We start from the raw sequence: 26,249 nt of genomic DNA on the forward strand, positions 1-26,249 counted from the left end.
TTCGGTTTCGAACAAACAGCCACTGTTTCCGCTCGTGCGACAAAGCCCGTGCAACTGCAAGCCTGCCGAAGTTGCCCTTCAGTGCATGCAAACATAATTGCACGACAGAGACACCAATCGGGACTTTTGCAATCCATTGTTTTACGTTTTCGTACTTTTGATGAAAATCTGGCACATCGGGAACCAATATAAGGTGGCAAGCAGTTTTTCAGAATTGCTCGGCAACGCCTACAGCACTGTACACTTGTGGGATGTCTCGGCAGTAAAATCACAAGCAGCAAGTTCCATCACAATACATTGCAACACAACACAAAGGGCCCTTCGTTTGTCCAGCACTCAAAACAAATATTTTTATTTTTATAAGAATATCTGCTCCAAAAGCCATTTTTGCTGCTCCGAAACACTGTTTTGGCTGCTCCAGAAGCCACTTTTGCTGCTCCAAAACACTGTTTTGGCTGCTCCAAAATGGCTTAAGCCAATCACATCATTGTTTTGGGGAAAGATTACGGTCAGCAGTATTAAGCTGTGGGGTGCCTTTCTTTTCTTCTCCCTGCCTCTTGTTCAACAACCACTGGAAGGTTGCAAACTTGTTCCCAAAAAGAAGGACACCGTCAACAATGCTACGCGTGACTTCGTCGTGTGAATACTCGTTCGGATTTTCTGAACAGCTTCCTCCTCATTGCGGTGATTCCTCCTCGCTGCTCTATGACATACTCAGTTTTCTCCAGAGATAAAGGTCTGTCTAGCGAATACACCACAAGATTGAGACAACGTACATCGAAAAAACTGTTTCCTTTGTGTTGATGTAGATAATGCATAGTCCACGCTAAAGCTTTTCTATATCCTGTTCACCTCTAAGTTGAGACTGCAGTCAAAGCTACATGCACGAGCTAGCCCAAGCTCCTGGCTTTGAGACATGCATTTCTAGTGCAAGCACTTGTTATGCGGAAGAATGCTTCAAAGCAGTTACCTTGAGCTCTCGTGCTTCTGGCATTGGCTGCAGTCTCGGCTTAGGGGTGAACAAAGTATAGTGAATGCTTGCAAACTACCGGGGAAGAAATTTGACCTCATGATGGCAGACTCTGCAGCCTAGCCTTTGGTCCACATGCTGCTGAGCCATGAAGCATGTTTGTTAGTGATGGGTTGGCATGTCATTTGCCTGTAAAGCAAAGCAGCCACGCTGACTACAGTTCAGCCCCTTAATGGCCAAGCAGTGTTAGTGAAAGCAAGCTGAAACTTACATGACGTTTTATGTCAACCTACCGGCACAATATATGTTTTGTGGTGCACAGGGGCCAACCACAAACTATGCACTCAACCTTTGCTGAACAGCTGTAGGAGCAAGCAACGCTTCAAAGCTTGCCAAACACAAGTGCAGGGTGGCTCAGTAAGCACCCTGAAAAACGCTTAAACGACTCACTTGTTAGGGCAATGGCAGGTGGGTGCAATAGCAGGACATGTTAGAAAGCCGGTCATTGCGGCAATGGTCATGGGGACGGCATCTGCCAGGAAGGGAAATGCAGAGGAGCACTTGGCTTGGGCATGGCAGAGATGCAAGGCTGCTGGTATATATTATTTTGCAACTGTATCATTTGTCAGTAGCCTAAGATACGCATGCAGGAGTGACTTTCAAAAGCTGGATGGTAGCTTGACACGCAGAAACCACGCTTTATGCAAACACACCCCTAAAAAACAGATCCACTCAATTTTAAAAAAATTTTGTTGTTTTCATATGATGGTATCTGCTGAAATTATGCTCATTCTTGACTTACACATGATCACAAACCCAAACTTTGACTGCAATGGTCAACGCTGACATGTCAACACTGATGATAGCAACCCCATGGAAAATACAAGCATGGCCATGTGACCTGCCACACCCAAACAATGTCTGAAAAACAGGCTATGCTGAATCATAACCAAACTGTCTGTTGTCCAACTTTGGTCTTTAAGACATTTCGAAGCAGAAACAAGCAGCAGTAATAGATAAAATGAAAGTGTGTGAGCTGGTAGTAATCTTAAGTACTTTTTAACAATTTTAAGCAGAGGTGTTTGCAAATGTGAATCTCGTTTTAAGCACGCTTGAAAGAAGGATTGCGAGGTACATGCAAGCATGCTGCAATGAGTATGTGTGCTCTGAAAAATATATCTTGGGTGCCATGTCTAATTTCTGGCATAACCAAAGAGTTGAGTGCAGTGTGCTCATTATTTTTAAGTTTATGTGTTTCAACAGTTTTAGTTAATACAATTGCATGCATGTTTACAAAACACCATAGAGCTCTTTGTCAGGTTTTACGCTTAATCATTAATGACCTCTCCATCACACAGTTGACCGCTGCACAGCCGCGTGCAACAGCTACTGCAGAGCATTCTGATGAAACCGTGGTTTTAGCTCGTGATTTATTGAAGTCATTGGCAGGCGAAACTCGAATTCTTTAAGTAGTACTGTAAAACCCTTCATTTTCGCGGCACCTATTTTTCGCGAATCGGTCACGGAGGACATAACCATGGCGATTAAATTTTGCGAATTCCAGACGCCTGCATTGAAACTCTTAAGGACTGAAATTTTTGCGTGCTCTTAAATTTCGAGAATTTTTCCATTAGCGAGAATTGTGGGCTCGCACACACTAAGGGGTTTACAGTAATTGAGATCCCTGTAAAAACAGTTGTGCAACACAAAATTTTGAAAACACGATGGACAAATTAAGTGTGGCTAACCCAACGATAAGAATGACAATAATTCCCAGAACCACCCTTCTTGAAAATAATTATCTGCAGTCCCCCCATAGCAGCAAGAATGATTAATCTGAGAATGTACGCTTTGGTTAAGGCTATGCAGTGAAATCCGTGATGATGTTCAAAGGCAAAGACAAGAGAGCATGGCACCTAGCCTCGAGATAGGCAAACTTTGCTGAGAAGTCATTGTTGGACAGCAAACACTAACAAGGCTGCTTCATAGCCTTCTAGCGGGAAGACGTTGGAACGGATCGACAAGCGGCATCAGCTCAGAGTTTCCAATGCTCACTGTTGCGAGCCTGACAGTTTGAGCAGCCGTCTGCTAAGACTATCGGCATTACATTGTGCGACGCCGAGCCATCTGCCAATCATTGAGGAAAGAGAGAACCGCATTGCAGCCGCAAAAGAGTTATTGCACAAACACAGCCCATTTGGCCCAACTAAATAGATGATTGACATTTTCGCACTGCTTATAGGATGTTTTCTATGACTTTCGGTCAGGATTAAGGGTTTGAAAACCTTGAATTTATGGCGATATTGCCGCACCAGTTGGGTAAGTGGAGCTTACCTTTATGGTGTACTTGCATTCGGCCAGGGTATTCCACAACTTGATGGTCTTATCCCGAGACCCAGACACAATCTGGCGGTTGTCAGCCGAAAATGCAACGCTCAGAACGTCTTTTTCGTGTCCCTCGAAACGACGAGTGCTGCTGCCTCTGTGGACGAGACGGCAACCAAAATTGTTGATTTGCTCTGCATGTCGCATGACATTAAAGGAGCTGTGCAACAATTTCTGTGCTTTGCTTAAATAATTTGGGAGTTGGTGTCTCAACCTTTTTGAATTAAAGAACAAATACTGCTTTTGCCTGCATGTCGTAGTTTTTATTTTAAAAATGGACAAAGATTGAGGTTTTCGGCACCTCTGAACTCCTTCACCCCCTTCCAAGTCACTGTGACGTCAATGAGAGACGCACAGGGTTCCGGTGAAGCTCTCTCTCTAGAGCCATCAGTGAGCAGCGAGAGCTCACCCGCTCGCGACTATGTGACCATGTGTTTGCGCAGCATGGTTAACATGGCAAAAGGAGGAAAGTCTCATCTGGGTCTGCCCATCCCCATCCGGCTCTGCCCCCGTCCCCCTCCGGCTTCTGGCGGCTGTTTGCGGTAGTAGAGAGAGCCGACGATTTTGTTGACTTCGGATAGATGGCGCTACTAAAACTCCATATAATAAAAGATTTGTCGATGATACCAGGTTTTTAATGCATTTATATTTATGTTGGAACGACAAGGTTTATTAAAAAATTACCTTTTATCGAGGAGGTATTTACACAACTTGATATCTTTTTACAAGTCCCCCATTGACGTCATGCCGCATGGTTCTCATGGTAGCCACTCGCGGATGCAGGTCGGGAAATATTCCAATTTCTGCCTCCCGATTACACGGCGGAATTGCAACGTTTCGAAGGAAGGAGATGTGTTTTCTGTCCTTTGTGAGAAGAAAAATATCAAAAGTAAAAGATGCAAATTCTTTGAACGTCACTGTTTAACTATTTTTTTTTTCCTTGAAGAAAATTAAGGAATCAGACAGAGTATTAAAGGGGCACTAAAGTCGTCCTTTTGTGGTGACTACTCAATCTAGATGCTCTAAGCATCTTAATAAACCCGAAACCAGAACCGCGTGTAGCTTATTTGCTTGCTAAAAGCGTGTTCAAAAATCGGGACACGCCCTTTTTGAGAAGAATTTTCTTCAGAGTAAAGTGGTCACCGAAGGGCGCTTGTCGGTGAGCTGCAAGCGATGGCTTTGCCCGTGGTGAAAAAGAGGAGTCTTATCTGAATGTGTACCTATCACAGTCTATTTGAAAAGAGTTACAATAAAATCATTCGGAATCTGCGCGTATTTTAGGGTTTTCATTGGTCCACAGTCTAGTCCGTGAGAAAAAAAGATCCAGATGTTTTTCTCTTGCCCCGAGATGAAAAGGTGGTTTTGTAAACATAGGACTTGGTATATGGGGGAACTAACACATTTTAAACAAAATAATATCAAAAACTACCTTTTTTAAAACTGACTTTAGTACCCCTTTTACGGTCATTACCTGGGGCGTCCACTTTTTGATGCACGCATACAGAAACAAAGGGCGCTATTTTGGTGGCAGTTTTCAATACTGAATTGTATAAACTGTGTTATGAATGTGACCATCAAGTTTTAGTCGAAGGCCAACCACTCGCAGCAGCTGAACGCCTGTCAAGTTTGAGTCAGACACTACATTAATATGAATAAAACCCAAACAGGAGGCGCATCCTCCTGGCAGTAGTGTTTTAGGAAGCTAAATAATCAACTGTAAATATGGAACACTTGTGTATTTAAAACGGGCAGAAACTACAGTGCCCGATTTCTCACACTGCGAGATCCCAGAGGCGGAGTGTCTTGTCCCAAGAGCAGGACAGGGCGTACTGGCCGTCGGAAGACAGCACCACATCCGTCACGAAGTGCCCGTGACCTCTGAGCCGCCGAGTCGCAACACCGTAGCTCGCATCGTCCCGAGTTAGCCTCCACAAGATCAATGTTTTGTCTGAAAGAAGAACCAGTATTACTGAAAGGCGCCGGCAAGCGTGTCACTATAAAAGGCGGCTGAATTTATGGGCTTACACATCAACCGACAGTTTAATTTCAATGATTGATCGGATGAAAACTGAAAGTAAGATTACCGCACCCCGAGACGAAGACAGTACCGTGTCAGGAAACTTGGGGTTGGTGGCGATCTGCGTCACCCAGCCATTGTGGCCTCTTAACGTCCCTCTCAGATGGAGCTGTTCAGTCATAATGCCGATTAATTTGACAGTTTGCGCCGATGCAATCGGATTGATACAGGCTCCTGAATTAACCAAGCTCCGCGATGCCGGCCATCTTGAATAATTACGTCATTACGCAGCGATGGCGATCTTGCTGCTCCTCTTGTGAAATTGTGATGTCGGCGCTCGGCTAAAAAGCCTAAAAAGAGATCATACATAGGCTCAGGGCCGTAACCAGGGGGGGGGATAGGGGGTTCTGACCCCCCCCGAAATTTTTTTCTGTGTACGGCCCTGGTCGGTGCACTTGTAGCCAGCCGATTTTAATCTCCACCTCTGCGCACGCGCAGTGGCGCCGGTCGGCTACCGGGTACCAAACCGGGACCGGTTCTCCGGTTTGCTATAACTCTCCATTATGTGCCACCGATGCACATGATTCATAGGCGAAAATAAGACAATAGACATTTTCAAAATGGCCGCCGTTGTCCCCGAAAACCCCCCCCCCGAAATTTTTTTTCTGGGTACGGCCCTGCATAGGCTAGTGTGCAACGCTACTGGCGCGAGCGCGTGGCTTCATCTATGGTTTTGTTTGCGCGAGAACGCGTGTCAATTGATCAACGAGATCAAGCCCCATGCTCGCGCCAAAAGCTGAGACAGCGTTTACCACCAAGTATGAAAATCGGGTGGGCCAAATGGGTTAACATTTTTGTAATGAGCCGCCGCAGACTGTCGCCACTGTCGCCGTGGAGCGGCGTAAAGCGGAGCGCGGCGCATGGGTTAACGCGCACCTGGCGCACCCCCGTTATTCGCTAAAACGTCGATTCGCTCATGTGATATGGACCCTGAAAATCACTGTGAGACACTCCCAACCTCGTTGTACGCTCCGCAGTCCAAAATCGGAGGTCTACTCACCTGTCAATCGAAGATCCGTAGCGAAAGAACACGGAAAGTGCCCAGTTTTTTGTTGCCCAAGCAGCTTTACCTTCAAAACTCGAATCCTCGCAAAGTTTCTTGTCAAACGCCAATTCTTTTCCACGTACAAGCTCACTGGTTTTACCTCGAGTCGACTATTTAATCACCTTGAAAGGAAATAGTCGGAAATACCAGTCATCCATTAATTAATGTATTTGCAATAATGAACACGGAGCTGTTCTAAAAGATCTGTACATAGCTCTGAAAACGAGAGGTGAAGCCCAAGCATACCTCGGCAAACCTCACTCATGAGGGCCCTCACTCACCCGTACTCACCCTCATCTTCACAGGTGAGGTGAGGGTGAGTGAGTTTCTGAACCAAGAAAATTCATGAGTGTGAGGGTGAGTGAGGGCCGTGAAGGCTGTGAGGGCGGTGAGGGCGGTGAGGGCCGTGAGGGCCATGAGGGCCATGAGTGCGTGAGGGGCGTGAGGGCGGTGAGTGGCGTGAGGGCCATGAGTGCGTGAGTGGTGTGAGGGCGGTGAGTGCGTGAGAAGTGTGAGGGCCATGAGTGCGTGAGGGCAGTGAGTGGCATGAGAGGCGTGAGGGCCGTGAGGGCGGTGAGTGCATGAGGTGATGTGAGGGCCGTGAGGGCGATGAGTGCGTGAGGCCCCCTTCAGATCGAGCATCTTTCTCAGCAATTTCGGTGTTAATGGCGGGTTGTTCTCTAGCTTTCCCTAGATCGACACGAATTGCTGAGATCGGGTCAGGCTCGAAATAAGCAAGAAACTCGGAGCAATTCGAATACATTTGAAGCGGCTGCATCTGATCAGGGACGCAAAATTTTCACGTGATACCTCGTGCCCGTGATGATGACACCGAAAGACTTGGTTCTCGTTTGAAATCGATCGTTTTTTTGGAAATAAACTGTTTCAGAAAGGTGCACTAGTATTCTTAACGAGATTTAAATGCATAAAAACACGTTTATAACGCGTAATTGTCTGAATAGTGCAAGAAAAATAAAATTTTATGATGACGATGGCAAATTGCAGCAATTGGTTGCTGCGTGTGATCGCGGGCAGCGCGTGTTGCCGGTGTTGCAACGTAAAGTTTCTGAACAAAATTCCCCCATCTGAAGCTGGCCCGAGTGGCGTGAGGGACATGAGTGCGTGAGTGGCGTGAGGGCGGTGAGTGGCGTGAGGGCGGTGAGTGGCGTGAGGGCGGTGAGTGGCGTGAGGGCGGTGAGTGGCGTGAGGGCTATGAGTGCGTGAGGGCCGTGAGGGCCGCGAGTGCATGAGGGCCGTGAGGGTGAGTGAAGGGCTGAAGGTGAGTGAGGTGCTGAAGGTGAGTGTAGCTGTGAGGGGCTTAGGTGAGTGTGGCTGTGAGGGTGACCTGAAATGCCGACCTCTGAGCCCAAGACCTGGTGCCAACAGCTATTTTGGTCACCCTCAGAGCTGTGGCAGGAAGCCCCTTTACATACAGATGTTCAAATCTTACTGGCAGTAGCAATTGTTAAAACATATATAAATCAAATTTGACAAGCATACCAAATGCTTCTAGTTTAGTGCATTGTATCCAGCCTGTCCTAGACAATCCTTTCAACACAGCAGATGATGCTGAACTTTTTGCAAAAGATTGACCCAGACAGAAATGAAACAGAACTTTATTGGGCAGCAACCTTTCAGGCCACCTTCTGGGCCAGCTCCTTCGCTCGTGCCCTCTCCAGCTTGGCGATGCGGGCAGCAGACTTGTTGCCCATGACACCACCGCCCCAGTGCTTGCGGATCTCCTCGTAGCGTTCGTTGAAGTTGGTCTTGATAGCTTCCACCAGCTTGGACAGTGCAGAACGGTCCTCACTGCAAACAAGAAAATGAAACCTTGAGAGAAGAGCTCCACATTAGGAGCACGAGTCAGTGCCAGCAAATTGACTGACATGTGGAACTATGGCATGACCGAACCTGACAAGCCCTTCACCCAGACAGAGGAAAGCATTTGATGAAAATTTTACTTTGGAGCCTTCTTTATACACCCTTTAACGACATTCAACTAAAAACAGGGGCTCAGCAAATTCCATGGCACACCTTGCTCAGAGTTAAAAAGCTCGTAATTTAGGCATCACAGTTTGTCAGGATGCAGTAGAAAACTCATCCTTGCAAGATTGGCCTAGAACCCTCGAAACAAAAAAGTGCTACTATACTCAGTTTCACAATAACTTGGCGAACCATAGAGGCTGCGGCCTGTGCACCCCAATAAAGAGCACCAGAGCAAGTGGCGTGAGAAAACTCCATGGCGAGGCCACGGAGTGTTCGACAAAAAGTAGTTCTAGGTGTCCTTTTTGTAGTTCTGTACTTCGTCTCACCCTGCCATGGACTAACCGCGAAAGCTGTGCTAGCGCGAGCGGCCAGCTTTGACTGCCTTGACTAGAGCGCTTGCTGCACGAGCGCTCGTGCAGCTGCCGCGGCTTCATTCAAAGAGACTACATCGCGCATTAAGCACGCGCGGCTAACAATAGTCCATGCTAAGGTGAGATGAAGTATAGGTATCCTTTTAATTTAATGGCAATTGAACACATCTAATTTCAACTCTACTGCAAATACAAAAAGAAAAAAAAAAGTAATAAAGGGTGTTGGAGTAACAACTTTCAATTATATTTAAAGCAAGAGTGACACCACATCCACATCCGCTCCAGATTTTTCTCCTTGTAGAACCCTGGCCGTTGATTGCAGCCGTGTATCTACCGCTCCCGCTTACCACATTGCCTTAGCATTAGCACCTACCACAGACTCAAGGTTCAACCGAGTGTATGGTTCTCATGAACTGATCCTGAAGAGCTCTGTACGCAGCAGACAGCAATGTTGAGGCAGTGGACATTCATCCAAAGTTGGTTGGTATTGCAGCAGAGGACTCTTGCCTAGCAGACAACAGTCTGCTCCCTGGCGCAGTGACGCATGCTCCTATGACATGTCACGTGCCCCGCACCTACGCTCAGACATGGGGCTATAGCCTCCACAGTTCGCCAAGTTATCGTGAAATGAAGTACAGGGCATCCCAATATTGTAAAGCAAGATGCAAACAAAAAGAATGTCACAATATAAGGCAAAATTCTAAAAAAAAAATAAAAAAATGTGCAGCTTAGATATTTAGCAACATTTATTAGAAGACAAAACGCAACTCACGGGTTGGTCTGGGCCAAGGCGAGGCAACTGCAAGTCTTTCGGCGCACCACGCGGCCGAGCCGCGACTTGTTCTTCACGATGCAGTAGGGCACACCCATCTTGCGGCACAGGGCAGGCAGGAACAGGACCAGCTGCACGCACAAAGTGTAAACACGTCAAGAAAGTGACGAAACAAGGTTAAAGCAACCAACCAGCGAAGAAATCTCAGAGTTAAAAAGCTCGTATTAAATGAAGCATCACAAAGCTTCAGACAGTGGGTATAGGCTCATCATGAAAACCGGCTGGCCGACCAACAACGCTCGCTATTGCTACAAAATCATTGTGCTGGACAAACCTTAGGAAAAAATTAGAGCACAGCATGGAGGGCAAGTGCCTGGAGTGCATCTACGACTGGTGCGAGATTCTAAAAAGCCGTCCCTCGATGTCCCCCAGTCATTTTAAAACAGTCGTGCTGGTGCCCATTGCAGTCCGAGTGGTAGCACAGCAGTGGAGGCGTAAGCGGCACTTTTGTTCCGCCGCAACTGCTCGGTACCCCGACACATGACAGAAACCAAAGCAGACGTGAGATGGGATACCTTCGCCAGCATTTCCACAACACGCTTGATGCATCGGTGGGACACTGGTTAAATGCACCAGTCAAAAACACGTTCCAGGCACTATAATGGTAGGAACCTTGAAGTGTGCTCAAATGGCAGCAGACTCGCCTCAATGGGGTCCACATCGTTGGCGATCACCACCAGCTGGGCTTTCTTCTGCTCCACGAGAGAGGTGACGGTGTTGGCACCCTGACGCACCACGGGAAGACGACGTGTGGGTACGTCCTCTTTGCCCTTGGCCTTCTGTTCCGCTCGCTGGAGCAGGCGCTGCTTCTTGGCGGCCTTGGTCTCGGGCTTATACTTGTCCAGCAGCTTGAACAGACCCGTGGCTGCGGGAGAGAAGCCGAGCACGCTGAGCACCGACCCCTCCAGAGGAAAACGGCAAACGTGCCCCACCCATAAAAAGACAGACAACTCGTCGCAGAGAAATAGGTGCAGCAGTGCAGATTGTGAGCTACACCATTAAAATTCCATCTTTTGGATGGAGATCGAGCATCCTTGACAATGACTCCCATTTTGGGGGGCACATATGCAATTGGGTAAAAAGCTCTAAAACAGTTACTGCTGTTTCATGCTGCAAGAATGGACCTCTTGGCGAATATGAGCTGCCACCTAGACACGCGACTGGGTTCGAGGCTAAATGGCGAGAAAACAACAAGCACGCAAGGCCTCTCCCACCCGTTAAACGTCAGCTACATCCCGTTCACCCATTGAAGCGCTATGACCTAGATATGGCTCCCCCAAACTCGCCTTTGTCCCCATCGTGCGTAATCTTCCGCCCCGAAGTCGACATTGAAACCATCCTCCCTATCTGCTCGGCCAGAAGGAAGAGAGAGAGAGAGGGTACTGGAACAATTTACTCTCGAACCGATGCTTCTAGAAAAGGTCCATTGTAGTAGGGACCACTTATAACAGTCCACCGACTTGACAGTTGATGGCGCGAAAAATGCAGTGCTGCCTGTCACGTAACGATGCAAGCAGATCTACATGTAGCAGCAACAATACCAAAATGCACTACCTATCAGAACCAAGCCCAGAAGAAAAGGGCAACAAAAGCACCAGCTAAATATACTCAACAGATGGGCAAGGTGTCGGCTCAGAGCAAGGATGAACCATATCCACAAGTGTGAACTGTATCCACATTCAGTTGAAGAGATTCAGTAAACCATCATTGCCGAGCACCTTGTTTCAAACTTCTAGCAGCGTGCACTACAGCATGGCAAGGGTAGTTTCTGCCCAAACTACACAACAAATCCTTACCCGTCTGTCTGTCCAGGCATTGTGTGAACTGGTTGATTGGAGGTGGCACCTTGATGCGCTGGTACAGGATCGCCCTCTGTCGCTGGATGCGGACATACTTGGGCCACCGTACAAAGCGGCTCAGATCACGCTTGGGCTGGATGTCCTGGCCTGGAAGCAGTCACGTATGCGGCCATGTAGGCGCTGCCACAATTAATCTCGCTACTACCAACTAGAAAACCAATGGCCTAATCATGCACGTCCAGCAGAGCCAGCCAGCCAGAAGCTAAAAAAACTGCTTGGTTTTATGAATGAAGTAAACGTTCATCAGATGCAAGATATACACAGATCAACAGTTAGAACTTAACTGTAGCATACCTTGTCTTCCTTGGCGAATTTCAAATCATCCGTTTGCAGCAGATGCTTTGAAAATTCAAAAAGCAACGCAGTCGCTACCCCGTTGCATTTTGAACTCGAAAGAGCTATCTACTACGCTAAATTTTCTAGCTATTAAGACATCACGAAGATAATTACTTGAACGTCATATTCCAGACTGCCACGCGGATGAGTCCAAAAACTGGAAATATGGAAATGTGCCTACCTGCTCCGTTCGCTAGGGCCTAGCCTACCACGAGGCATCATAGGCCGTATGCCACTGGCATTCTAGCGTTCACTCACCAATGCTGAAATTTCTCGGGCGTTTTTCGAACAGAGGGTTTACTGCTTTCTTCTGTTCGGGTTTCTTGGCGGACAGAGGTGCTGCCGCGATCTTCTTCTTGCCCTTCTTCCCCTTGATCTGTGAACAGAGAAATAGCGATCAGTAACCGGCGACACACTACAAAGGGCTAATCAACGATGATGCAGAACTAGAGTGACACTCACCTTCCTTTGCACCATTATGGCTGTCTAATGAATGCCAAGAAGATATTCAATGCTTCAGAAAGGCGATGAAGACGGATTGAACTCAACCACAAATATCTCTCGCCGGGAAAGGAAAGATGGCGGGCGATGCCGACAGCTTTTATTAGCTCGGTTCCCTGGTGGCGTATTGTTTAGTGTACTTCAGAGACATATTTTTAAAGTTCTCTTACAAAATACCGTAAAAAAATGAAATTAAAAACGTGTTACTTAAAGTCATTACGTAATAGAACTTTATGTTTTATAAATTAAATGTCCTAAACGTTTGGTGCTGCCATCTTCAAGCGAAAATCGGGACTATATACGAATGCCGGAACACCAGAGAACGCATCAAAACAGCGGCATTCGGATGCGGCGTCTTGTGGTTTTGTTGTCGACCTTTCTGAGCTTTTGGGAGTGTTTGTGGCCTGTGCACTGTCAGTAGTAAACTCTCAAGGAAGGAAGAAAAGATCGACCCGCATGGCCCAGCCTAAAGGACTAAGCCAAAGCAAGGAAGCTCTGCTCAAGTCCTACACCAAGCGACTGAAGGATGACATGAAGTCCATGATCGACAACTTCACCGAAATCATAAAGTCCACGAGGGTTCCACTCGAAGAGGAAGGACAAGTGCTCAGACCGTTACAAGTGACTCAGGATCAATACGAGATGCACGTGCGAGCTGCCAACATCGTAAGTCTGTTTTGTCACCTGTCTTCCGTGCGTTCTTAGTGGCGGATCGAGTTTGGGTGCTCAAAACGTGGCATCTTTTCTTTCTTAACCAGGTAAGAGCCGGCGAGTCTCTCATGAAGTTGATCTCGGACATCAAGCAGTACCTGATCCTCAACGATTTTCCCTTCGTGAACGATTCCATAGCGCAAAACAGCCAGCGCTACTGCTCCGTACAGATGGACTGTGATCAACGGCTCATGTCCTTGCGTGACGACATGGCTGCCGAACTTTACGATCTCGAAGAAGAGTACTATTCCTCTTGTTACAAGTAAATAAACGGCGTTAGTATAACCAGTATAATTTCAACCTTCATCGTCTTAAACAGTTCTTTCTCCCCCGTAAAATAAGTAGGATAGGTGGCGCGAGTTACCGCCTTTACGCTGCCTTTACTCAGCTACATCATCCATCCACCCGTTGGTGCCGTTGGCGCGAACGTGCCGAAAGTGGCGGTCGGTCAGCTCGGTCGGCGCGGTGGCGAACCAGGCGAACTCGCAGCAGCGGAGAAGTAAATGAATAGCGACACTGCCAGCGGTTAAACGGGAACAGTACAAAATGCCTCAAGAGTTTCACGTATTAAGGTGTTACAAATGCGAATGCTTTCAAGTACAACAGGTGAAGAAAGCGAAGAAATGGATATGTAAGCTCTGCGGTGAAAAGCAGTCTGTTGTGCGGGTAAGTTCTCGGGGTCTTTCTCTGGAACTTCAGCGGTATCGCGGAATTAGAATGATGGAATCATTCCGCATTTTCGCGACCCTGGAATGGATTGAGAATGAAAAGGGCTCAGTTCTTATGCGAGCTGTGTCGATTATCATTAGGGCCTACGGGCTGGTGGCGCGATTCGCTAGCGCAGGATAACTGCCTCTTGAAACAGCATAATTGGGCTGGAGGTGACTGACGGCTTGATTGTCTTACTACAAAAACTGAATAGTTGTAGACAGACAAGGTGTCGTTCCTGGAGCCTCGACGCGACAAAGCGGCTGTTGTAATGCGCGATTAACATGTAGCTTTTAACCAGGGTGTCTTACTGAACCCGAACCGAAAACCGGAGCAAAACCATTATTTTTAACTGACCCGGAACAAAACTGTAACCCAGATCAAACATCTGATATTGAACCCGAACCGAGGCGGAACCGTAATTTCATGCGGCGGTTACTGCTTCATACATGCCTTGCACTGATGTCACATCATCTATTTCGCATCACAACTGAAGAAAGAGGGGAAAGCTGCTTTAGTACAAATTCTGAGTGACGGGTTAATCTTCTAGTAGAGGGAGAATAACCGCGTCTCCGCATATCTGAACATACAAAGGAAAGTCCCCATGAGAAAAGGGTTCTTCCTTTGCCCCTTCTCTTGTGGTTGGGGAGAGCTGACGAAATGACTTCAGATGCAAGTCATGTATTGGAAACGGTTAGGCGTAATAAAATGTGAGCCGCACCTTCTTGCGGGTGGCGAATCCAAGCCAATTAAATATTTGCGATGGTGGCATCAGTGGCTCAGTTTTGATTAAACAAACGGCAGCGACAACATGTAGACCGCTAAGAAAAATTTGAAACAAAAAGGTATATTTCACGTCTATGTGCAGCACGAATTGGCGTCGGTGAGAAGGTGTACACTTCTATACTTTTTTTCCCCTTACCATGGACTGCAAAGGATGCTACGAGCCACCAGAGCCAATCCATAGCTCGGAGGGTGTCATGTGTCCTTCCGGTTGGGCGGAGCGACGCGGGGAGCGCGAAGTCACGAGACAAACTATAAACTATGGATTGGCTCGTGTAGCCCGTTGTGTCCATCGCAGTGATGCGAAAGACTAGAGTTGTTCCTTGTGTGCATGTGTATTTTATTTTCTTGCTGCTAAGCAATTTTTCCGAAGGAAGGAGAAAATTAACAAAATAACAAGTTGACGGCTGTCAGCGCTTTTGTTCCGCCATGATCAGGAGGCAGCAGGAGGCGAAGCCACAACAGTGCGGCGCCGGTCGCCAGTCACCCAAGTGCACTGAACACTGGTTGAAGAATTTTTTTTTGTGTGTGTGCATTTTCTGGAAACAAGAAGTCGCCGTTGTTTCTTTTTCCTTTTTTGTTTTGTCTTAATCGTCTTCCGATTGACCTTCGCTGTCTTTCTTCTCTTCAACTCAGTTGTTTGAGCAAGTTGTTCAGGCGTGCGGCGTGGGTAGTTTGCCGTTTCGATCCGGGTGAGCATCGTACTGGCGTGCGGTCGTGTATCAGTACTGCGTAAGCCTGTAATGACCCCAAACTAGCAGTCCTACTCCAATGGCTAAATTTCTTATTTACCCTGGGTAACGGTTATCACTGTGCATACTGGCTGATTGACTTCACATGTAAGTACAGTACTTTCGTAGTTTCCAAGCACCTGCATAACCACGCAATTTTCATAAAACTGTGTTTACGTTAAAAAGTCACGACCAGAAAACGAAATTAAGCATATATTTGTTTTGCGGTCCTTGTTCCCTCAGCACGGCTTCTGATGACATGTTTTTTCTTTAAATGCAGACGACGCCATGTTGAACACAACTTTTCTTGTTGACGACCGGGGAAGGGGGGGAGGGATATTTTTTTGGAGAATCGGTTTGAACTTGGGTGTGCCTGGTGGAATCGGTAACCGAACCATTATTTCGAAAGTATTACTAAACCTACAGAACCGAAAAGAGAAAAATGCAAAGCTACTGAACCCGAACCGGAGCAGGGTATTGACCGGTTTGACTCCCTTCTTTTAAGTTGTAACCCAGCCGATGTTCAAGTGTTTGAGTGGAACACAAATAATGAATTGGAATGAATATGTTAACAAATCACAGGGACTGTTCAGCAAACTTAAAGGTTTACGTCCTGAAGCAAGTTCCATAATATGGTGTTACATTCGCTTGTGCTGGCACCGTTTACTGATTGCTCTTGTCAGCAGTTTTCTGTTCTTGGGACTGAAAACCGCTGGCTTTGGGCCAGGTATACGTGGCATCGCTTCTAACAGCGCATTAGTCGTGTTGTTGTGCAAGTACTCGAAACAGAGAGCAAGATAGCTTCTTCCACCACGCACAAACTAGACATTTTTAAGGCTTTACCAAATAGACCACACGCTAACCATGTATCTCCGGAGGGTATACATTAGCTTGCATTGACGTCACATCAGCCGCCATCGCTCCATACCATGCTCCTGCTTCAGTACCTTCTGTAGGATACATTTGGCACCATCGAATTTCTCTTCTCGGCGAAGCTTGCCGAGAAAAACAGATTCGATGGTGCGAAATGTATGCTGCGCAGGGTACGTAAACAGGAGCATGGTATACAACATTGGCGGCTGGAACGGTGCCATATGACGTCACTTGCAAGGCATGTATACTGTCTGTTTGCGAGGAAAATCAGTGGTTTTAATTTTTAGCGTTTGTTGCGACTAGCAAGCTTTTTACGCTTGATTGCACGATTGATGTCTGCAGTGGTACCAAGTGTCACGAAGCGCTTTGTGCGACCACCCATCGTTAATGAGGGCTTTGAGGAAGCTTTTGCATACTTTTTCAGTCGTCTCCACGTTTGATGTCAGCAGCTTTATACTGCTTTTTTCTAGTAACACAATTTGGGGCCCTTTTTTCACGTTTAGGAATTAGAGGAATGGAATTATGGAGTTCAGCCATTCCAAGAGTGGGAATGGGCTCAGTGTCTCCGTTCTGAAAAGTTGACAGGAACGGAAATGTCGGAAACTCTAATTTTTCGGAAGGGAATAGGAATGAAAGGGGGTGCCTGTTTTGCAACACTGTAATGGTTATTTCCAATTGCTGTGTGTGTGTGTCTTTGTGCGCAGGAGTATGGCAGGGGATCTGGGAAAGACTGCAGGATGCAAGTCCAAACCCTCAATGCTATGAGGGCAGATCTGCAGCCCTCTGGGAACCTGTCTGAGATGGCCAGAAAAGAAAATAATCGAGTGGGTCAAAATTCTTGTTTTCCTTTGATTCCAGTGCATATTTGGGGGACTAATTAGCCTTTTTTTCTAAGGGAATTGAAAAAAACGCGCAAGAAGTCCCTGTCGTCGACGAAAGTGACGCCTGCAGTGCGAGACTGTCTGGGGTGAGCAAGTGGGCCAAATACACCAGCGACCCTAATTTCACCGTGCCTGACTTCAATGCTCGGAGCGGCTCAGTGCCCCAAGAAAAGCCCCAGACAGGAAAGGATGAGGGAGGGCCATATGAGAGTTATGGGCACCCTGGTAAAAAGCTGGAAACAAAAGTCAAGTCTGACCATTCAACAAGGCCTTTGCCGTATGACAGCCTTCAAGCTCTCCCACTTGCAAAGAGGGTTCAAGACCCTGTAAGATACATAGATCAACAGCCAACAAACCTGCTGCAGTTGAGGCCAGCCAGCATGGTCTTCAAACAGCAAAGTGCGAATGGCTTGGAAACTGAATCCAGCAGGCGTCCTGTGTACTCTCGTTTGGGAACCACTCAGCTGAGTGACAAGGATTTCAGCGTGGACTTCTGATTTTTTTTTTTTTGTGCAAACTTCATGAAAGATGAACCTGGCAAACTGTCTGTCATCTATCTACCTTCTGCTGCAGAAAGTTTTGTATGTTATTGGAATGCTGATATTTTTTTTTCTCATTTTATTGACGACAAGGTGGGTGTATTGTGTGCAGTGCTTCCACCTTTGGGCTTTAACATTGTCATAACCATGTTCATTCTTGGTATTCTAGTCAGCCGTAAATACAATGCATTGGTGCTGATGATTGTCGTTGAATTTATTGTATCACATCATGGGACATTTTGCAGTGAAAACATCTTAGAAAGAAATGCTTCCCATCTTCAGTTTTCAGAGAGGTACTAGTACAACAAACTGCGACTTCCGAGACTGCCTCCATGCGTTGCACTTTGTACGCCAAGAATCTCGGAAGTCATAAACGGACATATATGGGACGTCACTTAATGGCGGCTGCGATTTTCTGACGTTTTATGTGCAAATTGTGGCCCTTTAGCATGTTCTTTAATATAAGCATAGCAGAGGTTGCAAGAGAGAGCTCCATGTTTTGAATGGGCCTGCCGAATATGTGTGCTTGTGCTCTACATGATTAGTTCAAGGCAGTGTACTCGCGCTTGTGGGTGGCGTTGGAATAGATGGAGGTTGAGAGGGGAGGGAGCCAAAGGACAGTGCTGGGTAAAGTACATATAAAAGTAGTTGAAGTAAAGTACAAAGTAAATGAGAGGTTATGTACTTGAAATAAAGTGGTAAGTACACTGGGCGCAATGAACTTGAGGTAGAGTGCTTTAGGTACAACATACTTTCAAAGTAAAGTCAAAGTACTTTTAATGCAATATTTCATGATGTCTTCCAATCCCATATACATGTTTTTTAAACTGATATGTATTGCCCCAGCGAACCCGCAAACAATTGAAGGCAAAACAGCATATCGAAATCAGGCATACAGCTCAGTATCCGTTTCAGTAAAGAAAGCCACGAAAAAAACCACAAAACAAGCATCTAAACTACATGATGGATGATAAGGCGCGTGTGAGCAATAGGTACACCCTCCCACGCGTTCCGGTAAAAATTAGGTTTGCAGCTGCTTCGAAAAGGGTTGATGTTATTCGAATCCCTCGTGTGAAGTGCAAACCGCATAATGGATGGTAACGGCTCCTGCGAACAATGCGAAGCACGTTCCTTTTCCCCGCGTGTGTTTTCGTGTCGGCGTTCTCACGAAAAAAAAAAAAAAAAAAAAAAAAACTCAGAAGATTGCAGTGAAAAGTCTAAACACCCAGCGGCGTAGACTTTCCATTTTCCCGAGGGAGGGGGGGCTTTTCCGCGCAATTTTTTTTAACACCGGCAATAATCAGTAGTTTATTTTAGGGGGTACATTTTACAGCGTATGTATATCGCCATGTGTCCGTCGTTGTGTTTCAGTGTCAATCGCCGTGCAAGCGTAGCCGTGTGTTCATCGCCGGTACCACGGCGCATGCGCCGGCGAGCACAGATCTGAAAAACAAAAAGCTTGTGCCAGCTGCGAGGTTGTGGGGGTAAAAGCCAGGCCCCTGTGCTTCTGAAGCAGTAATCCACTCGGCCACGGGTCTTTTCTCTTTAATGCATGGAAATAAAGCCCGCGGCTGCAGAATATCGGATCAAACGCTCATTAACAAGACAACGCACAAAACAGTTCGAACTCAACAGAGACTCAACGCTCATTAACAAGACAACGCACAAAAGTGTTCAAACCAAGCGGACGTAAAAGTGATCGATGCCGCGTTACTTTCTCGCCAGAACTGGAGATTGAAGCTAACGAAAGCACGCTGGGATTCCATTTCCCACGTATTCTGTCAGTAAAGGCAACGTGGGCGTTATTTTGTTCACATGCCACTACTAGAAGCTCGTTACATGGCACGGTAAGGATCATAACCCGGGGGGGGGGGCACGAGCTTTGATGCCCCTAACCATATAAAGAACGATAAGAAGGTCCTGAAAATAATGCGAAGCACGTAGCGGTCACCGCATACGTTCCCGGTGAAGGTTATTGTTGCACGAGCTGCCGCGGCGACAGCAGCTTGCGACGTGGAGAGCGACGTCCCTAGCCTTTCATACGTACAAGAAGAACCCGCCTATACCTCGTTTTACCTTGCGTCCGCACGCAGCGGATGCTATGAGCTCTCTTAGCCAATCCCGTTCTGGGGACGTGGCCCGTGATACGCTTTCCGCGCGTCGCTGTGCCGCCTTTCTAAGGCCACGTGACACTCACACGGCCTCCGACTGGCTCGTAACATCCGCTGCGCTTAAACGTAAGATGAAACGGAATATAGCAACTGATTTGATTGTTGCTGTAGCACCGCAATGAATAGGCCATGCATAGCTAGGACTGCCGACTCGCTGAGCAACCACCTTCACAGCGTGGACTGGAGCCTCAATTTTCCTATTTTGTTTTGTTCGATCGCAAAAAAAAAAAAAAAAAAAAAAAGGTTATACTTGATATGAAAATTTCTTGGGTTAATTATTATGAACACCGAGCTTCGTAGTTTCTTGACACGCAGTAGCACAAAACTTGCCTGTTTTAATATTCGTAATTTGCATCTGATAACCAGGTGATTCCGAGAGTTGAACAAGTTGAACGTACTTACCTACTACCGTCACACGCCACATGGCGCTCGCCTGCTAGTCTCGCTCCTCCTACCTACCACGTTCCCCTCACTGGTTCGAAGCCCGAAAGGGATGTGGGGACCGAGATAGCACGTTCAGTGAGCACTCCAAGGCACTGAGGGAGCCTCGGATCATATTGTACAAAATGTATCCCGGCTGAAAAGAAGTTGTTGCGCAGCCAGAGGGAGAGAGAGGGACGGGCTGGGGGAAGGGAACCGAGATACTTTTGTTTACAGGGGCAAGTCTACAAAGGCATGCACAATATGGGAAGAAGGGACGTTGGAGCTCAACCTGTGGATTGCCTTGGTGGATTTGGAGCGATCCAGAAGCGCTCCACGCTAATGCCTTTAGTGCGGTAGATGCGAGCCCACACTTGCACCCACAAGGATATATATCAACAACGAAGCGCTCTAAAATCTATCCGAATCCACCACTGGAATTAATTCCCCACAAGTCTACAGCTATATGGAGCGAGCAGGATCTATAGCTTTTCGACTCGAAGAAGGGTACGCTCGCTTGAGCCCGCGCTCGGTATTTTCATGCCAAAACCTCCTCCACCGGCGGTTTCTGAAAACGGTACAATGAGTCTGCCGAAACTGAAGGCAAACGTCCACTACATGTAGGAAGGGCGCATGCATGATAGCAGATATAAAGGACAATTCAAAATATCCATAATCCTCAAAGTAAAAAAAAAAAGAAAAAAAAAAAGAGATTTGCCTAAATAGACATAAGCACGCACATTTTTCTAATTATTTCCTGAGGATGCAAGTGCCTTTCTTTGTTGCCAACCAAAGCACGTCAAATTTAGTAATATACAAATATACAAGAGTTTCCCGCACACACGTTTATATAAACACAATGTATTAGCAGATGCAACTACGAAATGTTTCATCGTACGTTAATTTTCATAATGTTACGTCTGTAACAAGTAGACATTATTTCGGTTTTCTTCCATTCGCTTAAAGTGCAGTATTGAACTTTTTGTATAAACACAGTGTATTAGCAGATGCAACTACGGAATGTTTCATAGTATGTTAATTTTTATAACGTTACGTCTGTAACAAGTAGACATTACGTTACGTCTGTAACAAGTAGACATTACGTCACGTCTGTAACAAGTAGACATTCTTTCGGTTTTCTTCCATTCGCTTATAGTGCAGTATTTAACTTTTTTTTTTTGCAGGCAAAATGTTGGCTTGGAGCAACCATTGACCCTTTTGAAGCAGATCCCGACATGTATTTGCACATCCCTTTAAAATTAAACAATAATTGCATCACTAAATGAGCCAATCTTTGATAAGGCTTTGAGGGTTCATCTTTGACATCGAAGATTTTTACTTATTACCTTTTGTAATTCTAAGGTCTATAAATAATCAAAAAGTACAAAATGAAATAAGGCTCGGTGTCAAAGTAGCTTCCGTTTAGAACGGAGATTAGCGGAAAAAAAAATTATTGAACAATGAATCGTAGCAAGATACTTCAGTTACGATAAAGTGTATTTCCCACCCCCTATTTTACGCTCAGAATCAATGTAACTGGTCAATATCATTTATGTAAAATTCCTGAAAAAACTAGCATATCCGCTAAAACGTCGATTAGAGAAAATAAATTCCACGGAGTTAGGAGCCCATTTGATTGACTGCTGCACGAAAACTACCCTGTCTACTTACTCAAATATAGGTCCGCGTTTCTTGTTTGGTTTTCTCTTCGCGGCACCGCTGTTTAAAATTAGAAATTTACCTACAATCAAGACCGAAAAAGGTTGACATGTAACAGTACAGAGCATAATTTCCGAGCCCACCGCGCTTACCCATGGGTATTCCCCCGCGCAACCTACTTCTCCTAACGCACCGATGCGAGGTGGTGAAGCTCGATGCACATGCGCCTGTGCGCGAGGGTGTGAAGCTTCACGTGAGCGGCGATTGTGCCACGACGTGGAGGAGTGTGGCTGAAATGAAAATCAAGTGACTTTTACAGGAGTATGAGACCCTGGTTTCGTCTTATCACAGCAGCTGCCATACCACCACTTCATTAATTTTTCCCGCGACTTCTAGCTCCGTGACATCGACGACGTTATCGTCTGGAAGATAATCTGAACTTCCAGGCGGCTGGCCTCGTCATCATCTGAAGGCGTGGCCAGCGCGGTAGACGAGCAAATTTTAGTTACAGCGAGTACATATGCCGTAAAATATATAAACGTTTTTACCACTTTTCTTCTTTTCCACTTTTTTCAATATCGGTATCGACGGATATTAAATTCGCAGGTGTAGTGTAATTTTGAGCAAAAGTGGTATTTTGGTGCAACATGTGGCAGACACAATTTGTCGCAAATGGCGCAGCACTTCCATCACTGCTTAGTACTAGTAAGGTTCATGTGGTGGGAAAAGGCGTCAGTAGTTGAAGATTCTCTCCCCGATCGCGGCTGGTATCTTCGATGGCGAGGCAGTGGCAGCGACGACGATTTGATGCTTTAACTATACATTTATTAACAAAGGGCCGGCGGACGACACACGTCCGCGACCAGCTTCGGGACTTCTCCCGCCCAAACTCCCCCGACCCCGTACGTCCGGGGGTCCGCCTCCGTCGCCCAAGGGGACACATTCCTTCCGTGCGGTGGCGCCGCACGCTCTCGCGAAGTACTGCGGAGTTGTCCCATGCCCTTTCCCGTGCGTGCACCAGCAGCCCCCCTCTCCTCGAAGAGAGGGCCCTCTTGGCGCCGGCAATGCCGACGACCGGCTAACAATAAACGAAACAACTATTTAGGAAAAACATACGCTCGGATCCTTGCAGTACTCATTTAACAACTACTATGAACGTTCCCATGAAAACGGGACATGAGGCTTCGTTAGACCAAAAACGTGAGACGGCAGTAATGAACTTCTAAAACGGGGCTGTCCCGGTCAAAACGGGACATCTGGTCACCTAGGATACATACCAAGTTTTGCCTTGCGCTCTCTTTATGTAGATTGTGAGTGGAGACATTCGGCTGTATCGTATGTGTTCAGTCCTTACACTTTCGCCTCATCTCCAGTCTCACCCTCAGGCCGACACCTGGGCGAAGTGTCAAGTTAGGCACCACTAGTGGGACAGGATACTGGGATTCCTCGCACGGTACGAGCTTGAAGTCGCGCAAAATTTTACAGATCGACATCTTAAGTTCGATCAGTGCGAGCCGCCTCCCGATGCATGTCCTGGGCCCTATCCCGAAGGGAAAGTACGCCATAGGATGGCGTTCCGGATGGCCTTCGGCGAACCTCTCTGGAAGGAACCAAGAGGGTTCGGGCCAGTATTCCGGATTTCGGTGGATGTGCCAAGCTGGTGCGATGAGCGTGGTTCCTGCTGGAATGAATTGACCCATGACTGGTTTGTCCAAAAGACAGGTCCTAGCTACCAGCAGTGGAACTGGTGGGTACAAACGAAGAGTTTCGCGGATCACCATGTCTAAATGCTTAAGGTGATGGACGTTGTCAAATGTCAGTTTGTTCGCGTGCGAAAACAGGTCCTCCATTTCGGTGTGAACCCTCTCTTGTTCTTCTGAATGCATAGCGAGAAGATATAGGGCAAAGCCCAGTGTCACTGCCGTGGTCTCGAAGCCTGCGAGGAGAATGACGATGGAGTTGGAGACGAGATGACGGTCCTCGATGAGCAGACCGCTTTTGTGAACGTCGTAAGCAGCGTCTTCGGTGCCGGCCTGGGCGTCGAGCATCATCTGTAGCATGTCCTTCTCCCGGAGACTTTGATCTTGACGTCGACACTTTACTGTGTCCCGCACGTTTTCACAAATACGATTCAGGAGATTGCTGAAGCTTGTGAGTGGGTAGAGAAGTTTGAGGACCGCCCTTATCCCGGGCAGTGCTAGTGAGCTTTCGACAATTGCTTTGTCTAGGTCCTCCAACAGCCTCTTGACTCCGATGAGTAGGGGATCGTCTGTCTTTTGTTGACAGTTCACCTGATGGAAGAAATAGCGCTTCAGTATTTCATACACAATTTTTTACCTAAGTGTCTTTGCTGTCGTTGAATTTGTTCCCGAAAACAAAATAATAAATTATAATTTATCAAAATAGTTTAATTTTCACGTTACGCATTTCTTTCACTTTCTAAATGTCTTATTTCGGATCATAACCTGACTAGACTCCGTGTCACTAGTTGCGTGAAGTACAGACGAAGGCGACGCCAGGTGAGGGGAGAAAGAGCAAGCACTAGGAAGGCTGGGGAGGAGGAGGGAAACGTCCTCTCCCCTTTAACTGTCCTAGTGCTCTCCCTTTCTCCCCTAGCCCCCCATTGCCATCCTCTCCTGTCCTGCCTTCCTAGTGCCATAGCCTTGCTAGTGCTCGCCATTTCTCTCTTCGCCTGCCGTTGCCTTCGCCAGCGTTGCAGACTAGTGACACGCAGTATAATCAAGGTCCTTCTTTTTGTCTTCATCCTCTAGTTTACTCTTTGATCAATCTCTACCACAGGCTGTCTCTACATGTGTTCATCCTTTACCCTTTTTTCCCTTGCAACTAACATTGTCTTTATTTTGCTATCCGATTCTTGCATAAATTTGTTTTATTCAAATGTTCATCTTCTACCGTGTACTTCTTGTCAATTTTACTCTTCGAATAATGCATTGATACTTCGACTTCGTTGAACGACATAACTATTGTAGAGTCACTCCTTTGATGAGCTTGCGATTTTGTAAAAAGCCGCCTTCCCGTTTTACTCAACAAATTCCCAAGTAAGTTGTCCTTGCACTGCTTTTTTTGTAAATGATGTCTACATACGACCTTTGTCAGACCGAAAATGGTATCTTTTAAGCATAAAACTATACATACAAGCATGTTTATATATCGTTTCTTATTGTTTAATATCTGAGAGTAGTGTATTCTATTTTTGCATATTTTACACGAGGTAATATTGCGGGGCCTACCTTCCAGGCCATGGCAATCTTAGTGATGACGTCCAAGGAGTAACCCTGCGCCACTTGCAGCAAATCGACAGGCTCACTTTGCTCGTGATGCGTCTTCAGCACCCTGACAAGTTCCTCGGTGCATCTGCTTACAATCTCGGAGCAGAGTTTCACCTTGCCCGTGGTGAAGCTGGGATTCAGCACGTTGCGCACCTTCTTCCACTCTTCACCTGTAAAATAGTTTTTTTTCTTGTATACGATTTTACGAACGCTCACGTGCGTACACTTCTGGTTGTCTTAAAATCCGTGCCGAGAGATTTTACGAATTGCTAATCGGCACCAACCGTCGGTGCCTTGTAACTAGCTACAGGCAATCAGTTTCTGTCTTACCCGTGGCTCGACGTCAGTCTCTCGGGATAAAATCATATATCTCTTTGCGGATATTCGCCATGAGGCTGTCTTGGACAATAGGGAATTGTAGTTGACCGTTTTTTTCCTCCGGTACGGTATCCGCGAGCAAAACGCCGCAGCTGCGCATGCGCGCCGTCAGCCTTATCTGCATAGTTCAAGATCTTGTGGCGGATTACGGAGCGCTATCCGGGTGCTTAGCGGGCTGCGGAAACGGTCTACTACAATTCCCCAACAAAGAGTTTTAGGGAACCGTTTTTGCCCATCCTTTACGGCACGATGAGCCCTACGTCACGAACTACGCATGCGCAGTTCTTACTGGACGGCCCATCGTACCGTACCGGATGGGCAAAAGGGTTCCCTAAAATTCCCTAATATCCGCCGCATTCACTGTGCGTGCTAAGTTTATGTCACATTCAGTTGGGGCGCACGCAGCACCGAGAAAGTGCTGCCCCCAAGGCCGCGCCACCGCGCGGGTGCAGCGTATGACGCACTACCAAGTGAACACGAAGCATTCCGCCTTGCAATACGCTTGGCGCGGTCACTTCAAGGGCAAAGCATAAACGGGTGGACCACTGAACAAAATCCGCCGCGAGTGCGGTGGCGGCGCGCGCCATCTAGCGAGAGTCTCCCGAGCCGCCATGTTTACCGAGACGAGGAACACGAAGCGAGGGAAAGAAGGGGCCGAAGGAGGTGGAGAGCGGTAGCTCAAGGCCGCGCCGGCCCGCAGTGCGCGAAGCTGCACGGTCCCCTTTCGACGGTGCAGCTGGTGC

At 46.9% G+C, this 26,249-nt stretch overlaps 5 protein-coding genes and 1 non-coding gene across 6 annotated transcripts in view; 2 read left to right on the forward strand and 4 right to left on the reverse strand.

The window, feature by feature from the left end:
* The window catches only part of LOC8041651 (receptor of activated protein C kinase 1), a 19,052-nt gene extending 13,389 nt beyond the window's left edge, over positions 1-5,663 (reverse strand). Inside the window, exons 1-3 of the mRNA XM_029990469.4 lie at positions 5,445-5,663; positions 5,132-5,303; positions 3,305-3,452 (exon numbers count right to left, since the gene is read on the reverse strand). Coding sequence (XP_029846329.1) covers positions 3,305-3,452; positions 5,132-5,303; positions 5,445-5,553 — 429 coding nt within the window. The 5' untranslated portion in view covers positions 5,554-5,663. The remainder of the gene's footprint in view (positions 1-3,304; positions 3,453-5,131; positions 5,304-5,444) is intronic.
* A 2,414-nt stretch (positions 5,664-8,077) lies between these two features.
* On the reverse strand, positions 8,078-12,577 carry LOC8041652 (60S ribosomal protein L7a). Its single transcript, XM_029972910.4, has 6 exons — positions 12,324-12,577; positions 12,120-12,237; positions 11,463-11,612; positions 10,311-10,531; positions 9,607-9,737; positions 8,078-8,286 (listed from the first exon to the last, which is right to left on the reverse strand). Exons 1-6 carry the CDS (start codon positions 12,336-12,338, stop codon positions 8,112-8,114), a joined length of 810 nt encoding a protein of 269 aa, XP_029828770.1. The 5' UTR covers positions 12,339-12,577; the 3' UTR covers positions 8,078-8,111.
* LOC8036018 lies at positions 8,512-8,586 on the reverse strand. The gene has a single exon (XR_003917412.2). It is a non-coding gene; the product is annotated as a small nucleolar RNA SNORD36 (small nucleolar RNA).
* Positions 12,578-12,657: 80 nt separating the features above from the next.
* LOC115328983 (mediator of RNA polymerase II transcription subunit 22) lies at positions 12,658-13,362 on the forward strand. Its single transcript, XM_029990450.3, has 2 exons — positions 12,658-13,028; positions 13,121-13,362. Exons 1-2 carry the CDS (start codon positions 12,819-12,821, stop codon positions 13,337-13,339), a joined length of 429 nt encoding a protein of 142 aa, XP_029846310.1. The 5' UTR covers positions 12,658-12,818; the 3' UTR covers positions 13,340-13,362.
* A 119-nt stretch (positions 13,363-13,481) lies between these two features.
* On the forward strand, positions 13,482-17,787 carry LOC8027636 (MRN complex-interacting protein). Its single transcript, XM_029990472.2, has 3 exons — positions 13,482-13,739; positions 16,873-16,992; positions 17,064-17,787. Exons 1-3 carry the CDS (start codon positions 13,620-13,622, stop codon positions 17,544-17,546), a joined length of 723 nt encoding a protein of 240 aa, XP_029846332.2. The 5' UTR covers positions 13,482-13,619; the 3' UTR covers positions 17,547-17,787.
* A 4,854-nt stretch (positions 17,788-22,641) lies between these two features.
* Positions 22,642-26,249, reverse strand: part of LOC115313905 (cytochrome P450 3A5-like) — a 46,557-nt gene continuing 42,949 nt past the window's right edge. Inside the window, exons 3-4 of the mRNA XM_040211355.1 lie at positions 25,090-25,298; positions 22,642-24,129 (exon numbers count right to left, since the gene is read on the reverse strand). Coding sequence (XP_040067289.1) covers positions 23,182-24,129; positions 25,090-25,298 — 1,157 coding nt within the window. The 3' untranslated portion in view covers positions 22,642-23,181. The remainder of the gene's footprint in view (positions 24,130-25,089; positions 25,299-26,249) is intronic.

This window comes from Ixodes scapularis, unplaced genomic scaffold (assembly GCF_016920785.2).
Source record: "Ixodes scapularis isolate PalLabHiFi unplaced genomic scaffold, ASM1692078v2 PGA_scaffold3__209_contigs__length_174095766, whole genome shotgun sequence".
Taxonomy (NCBI): domain Eukaryota; kingdom Metazoa; phylum Arthropoda; class Arachnida; order Ixodida; family Ixodidae; genus Ixodes; species Ixodes scapularis.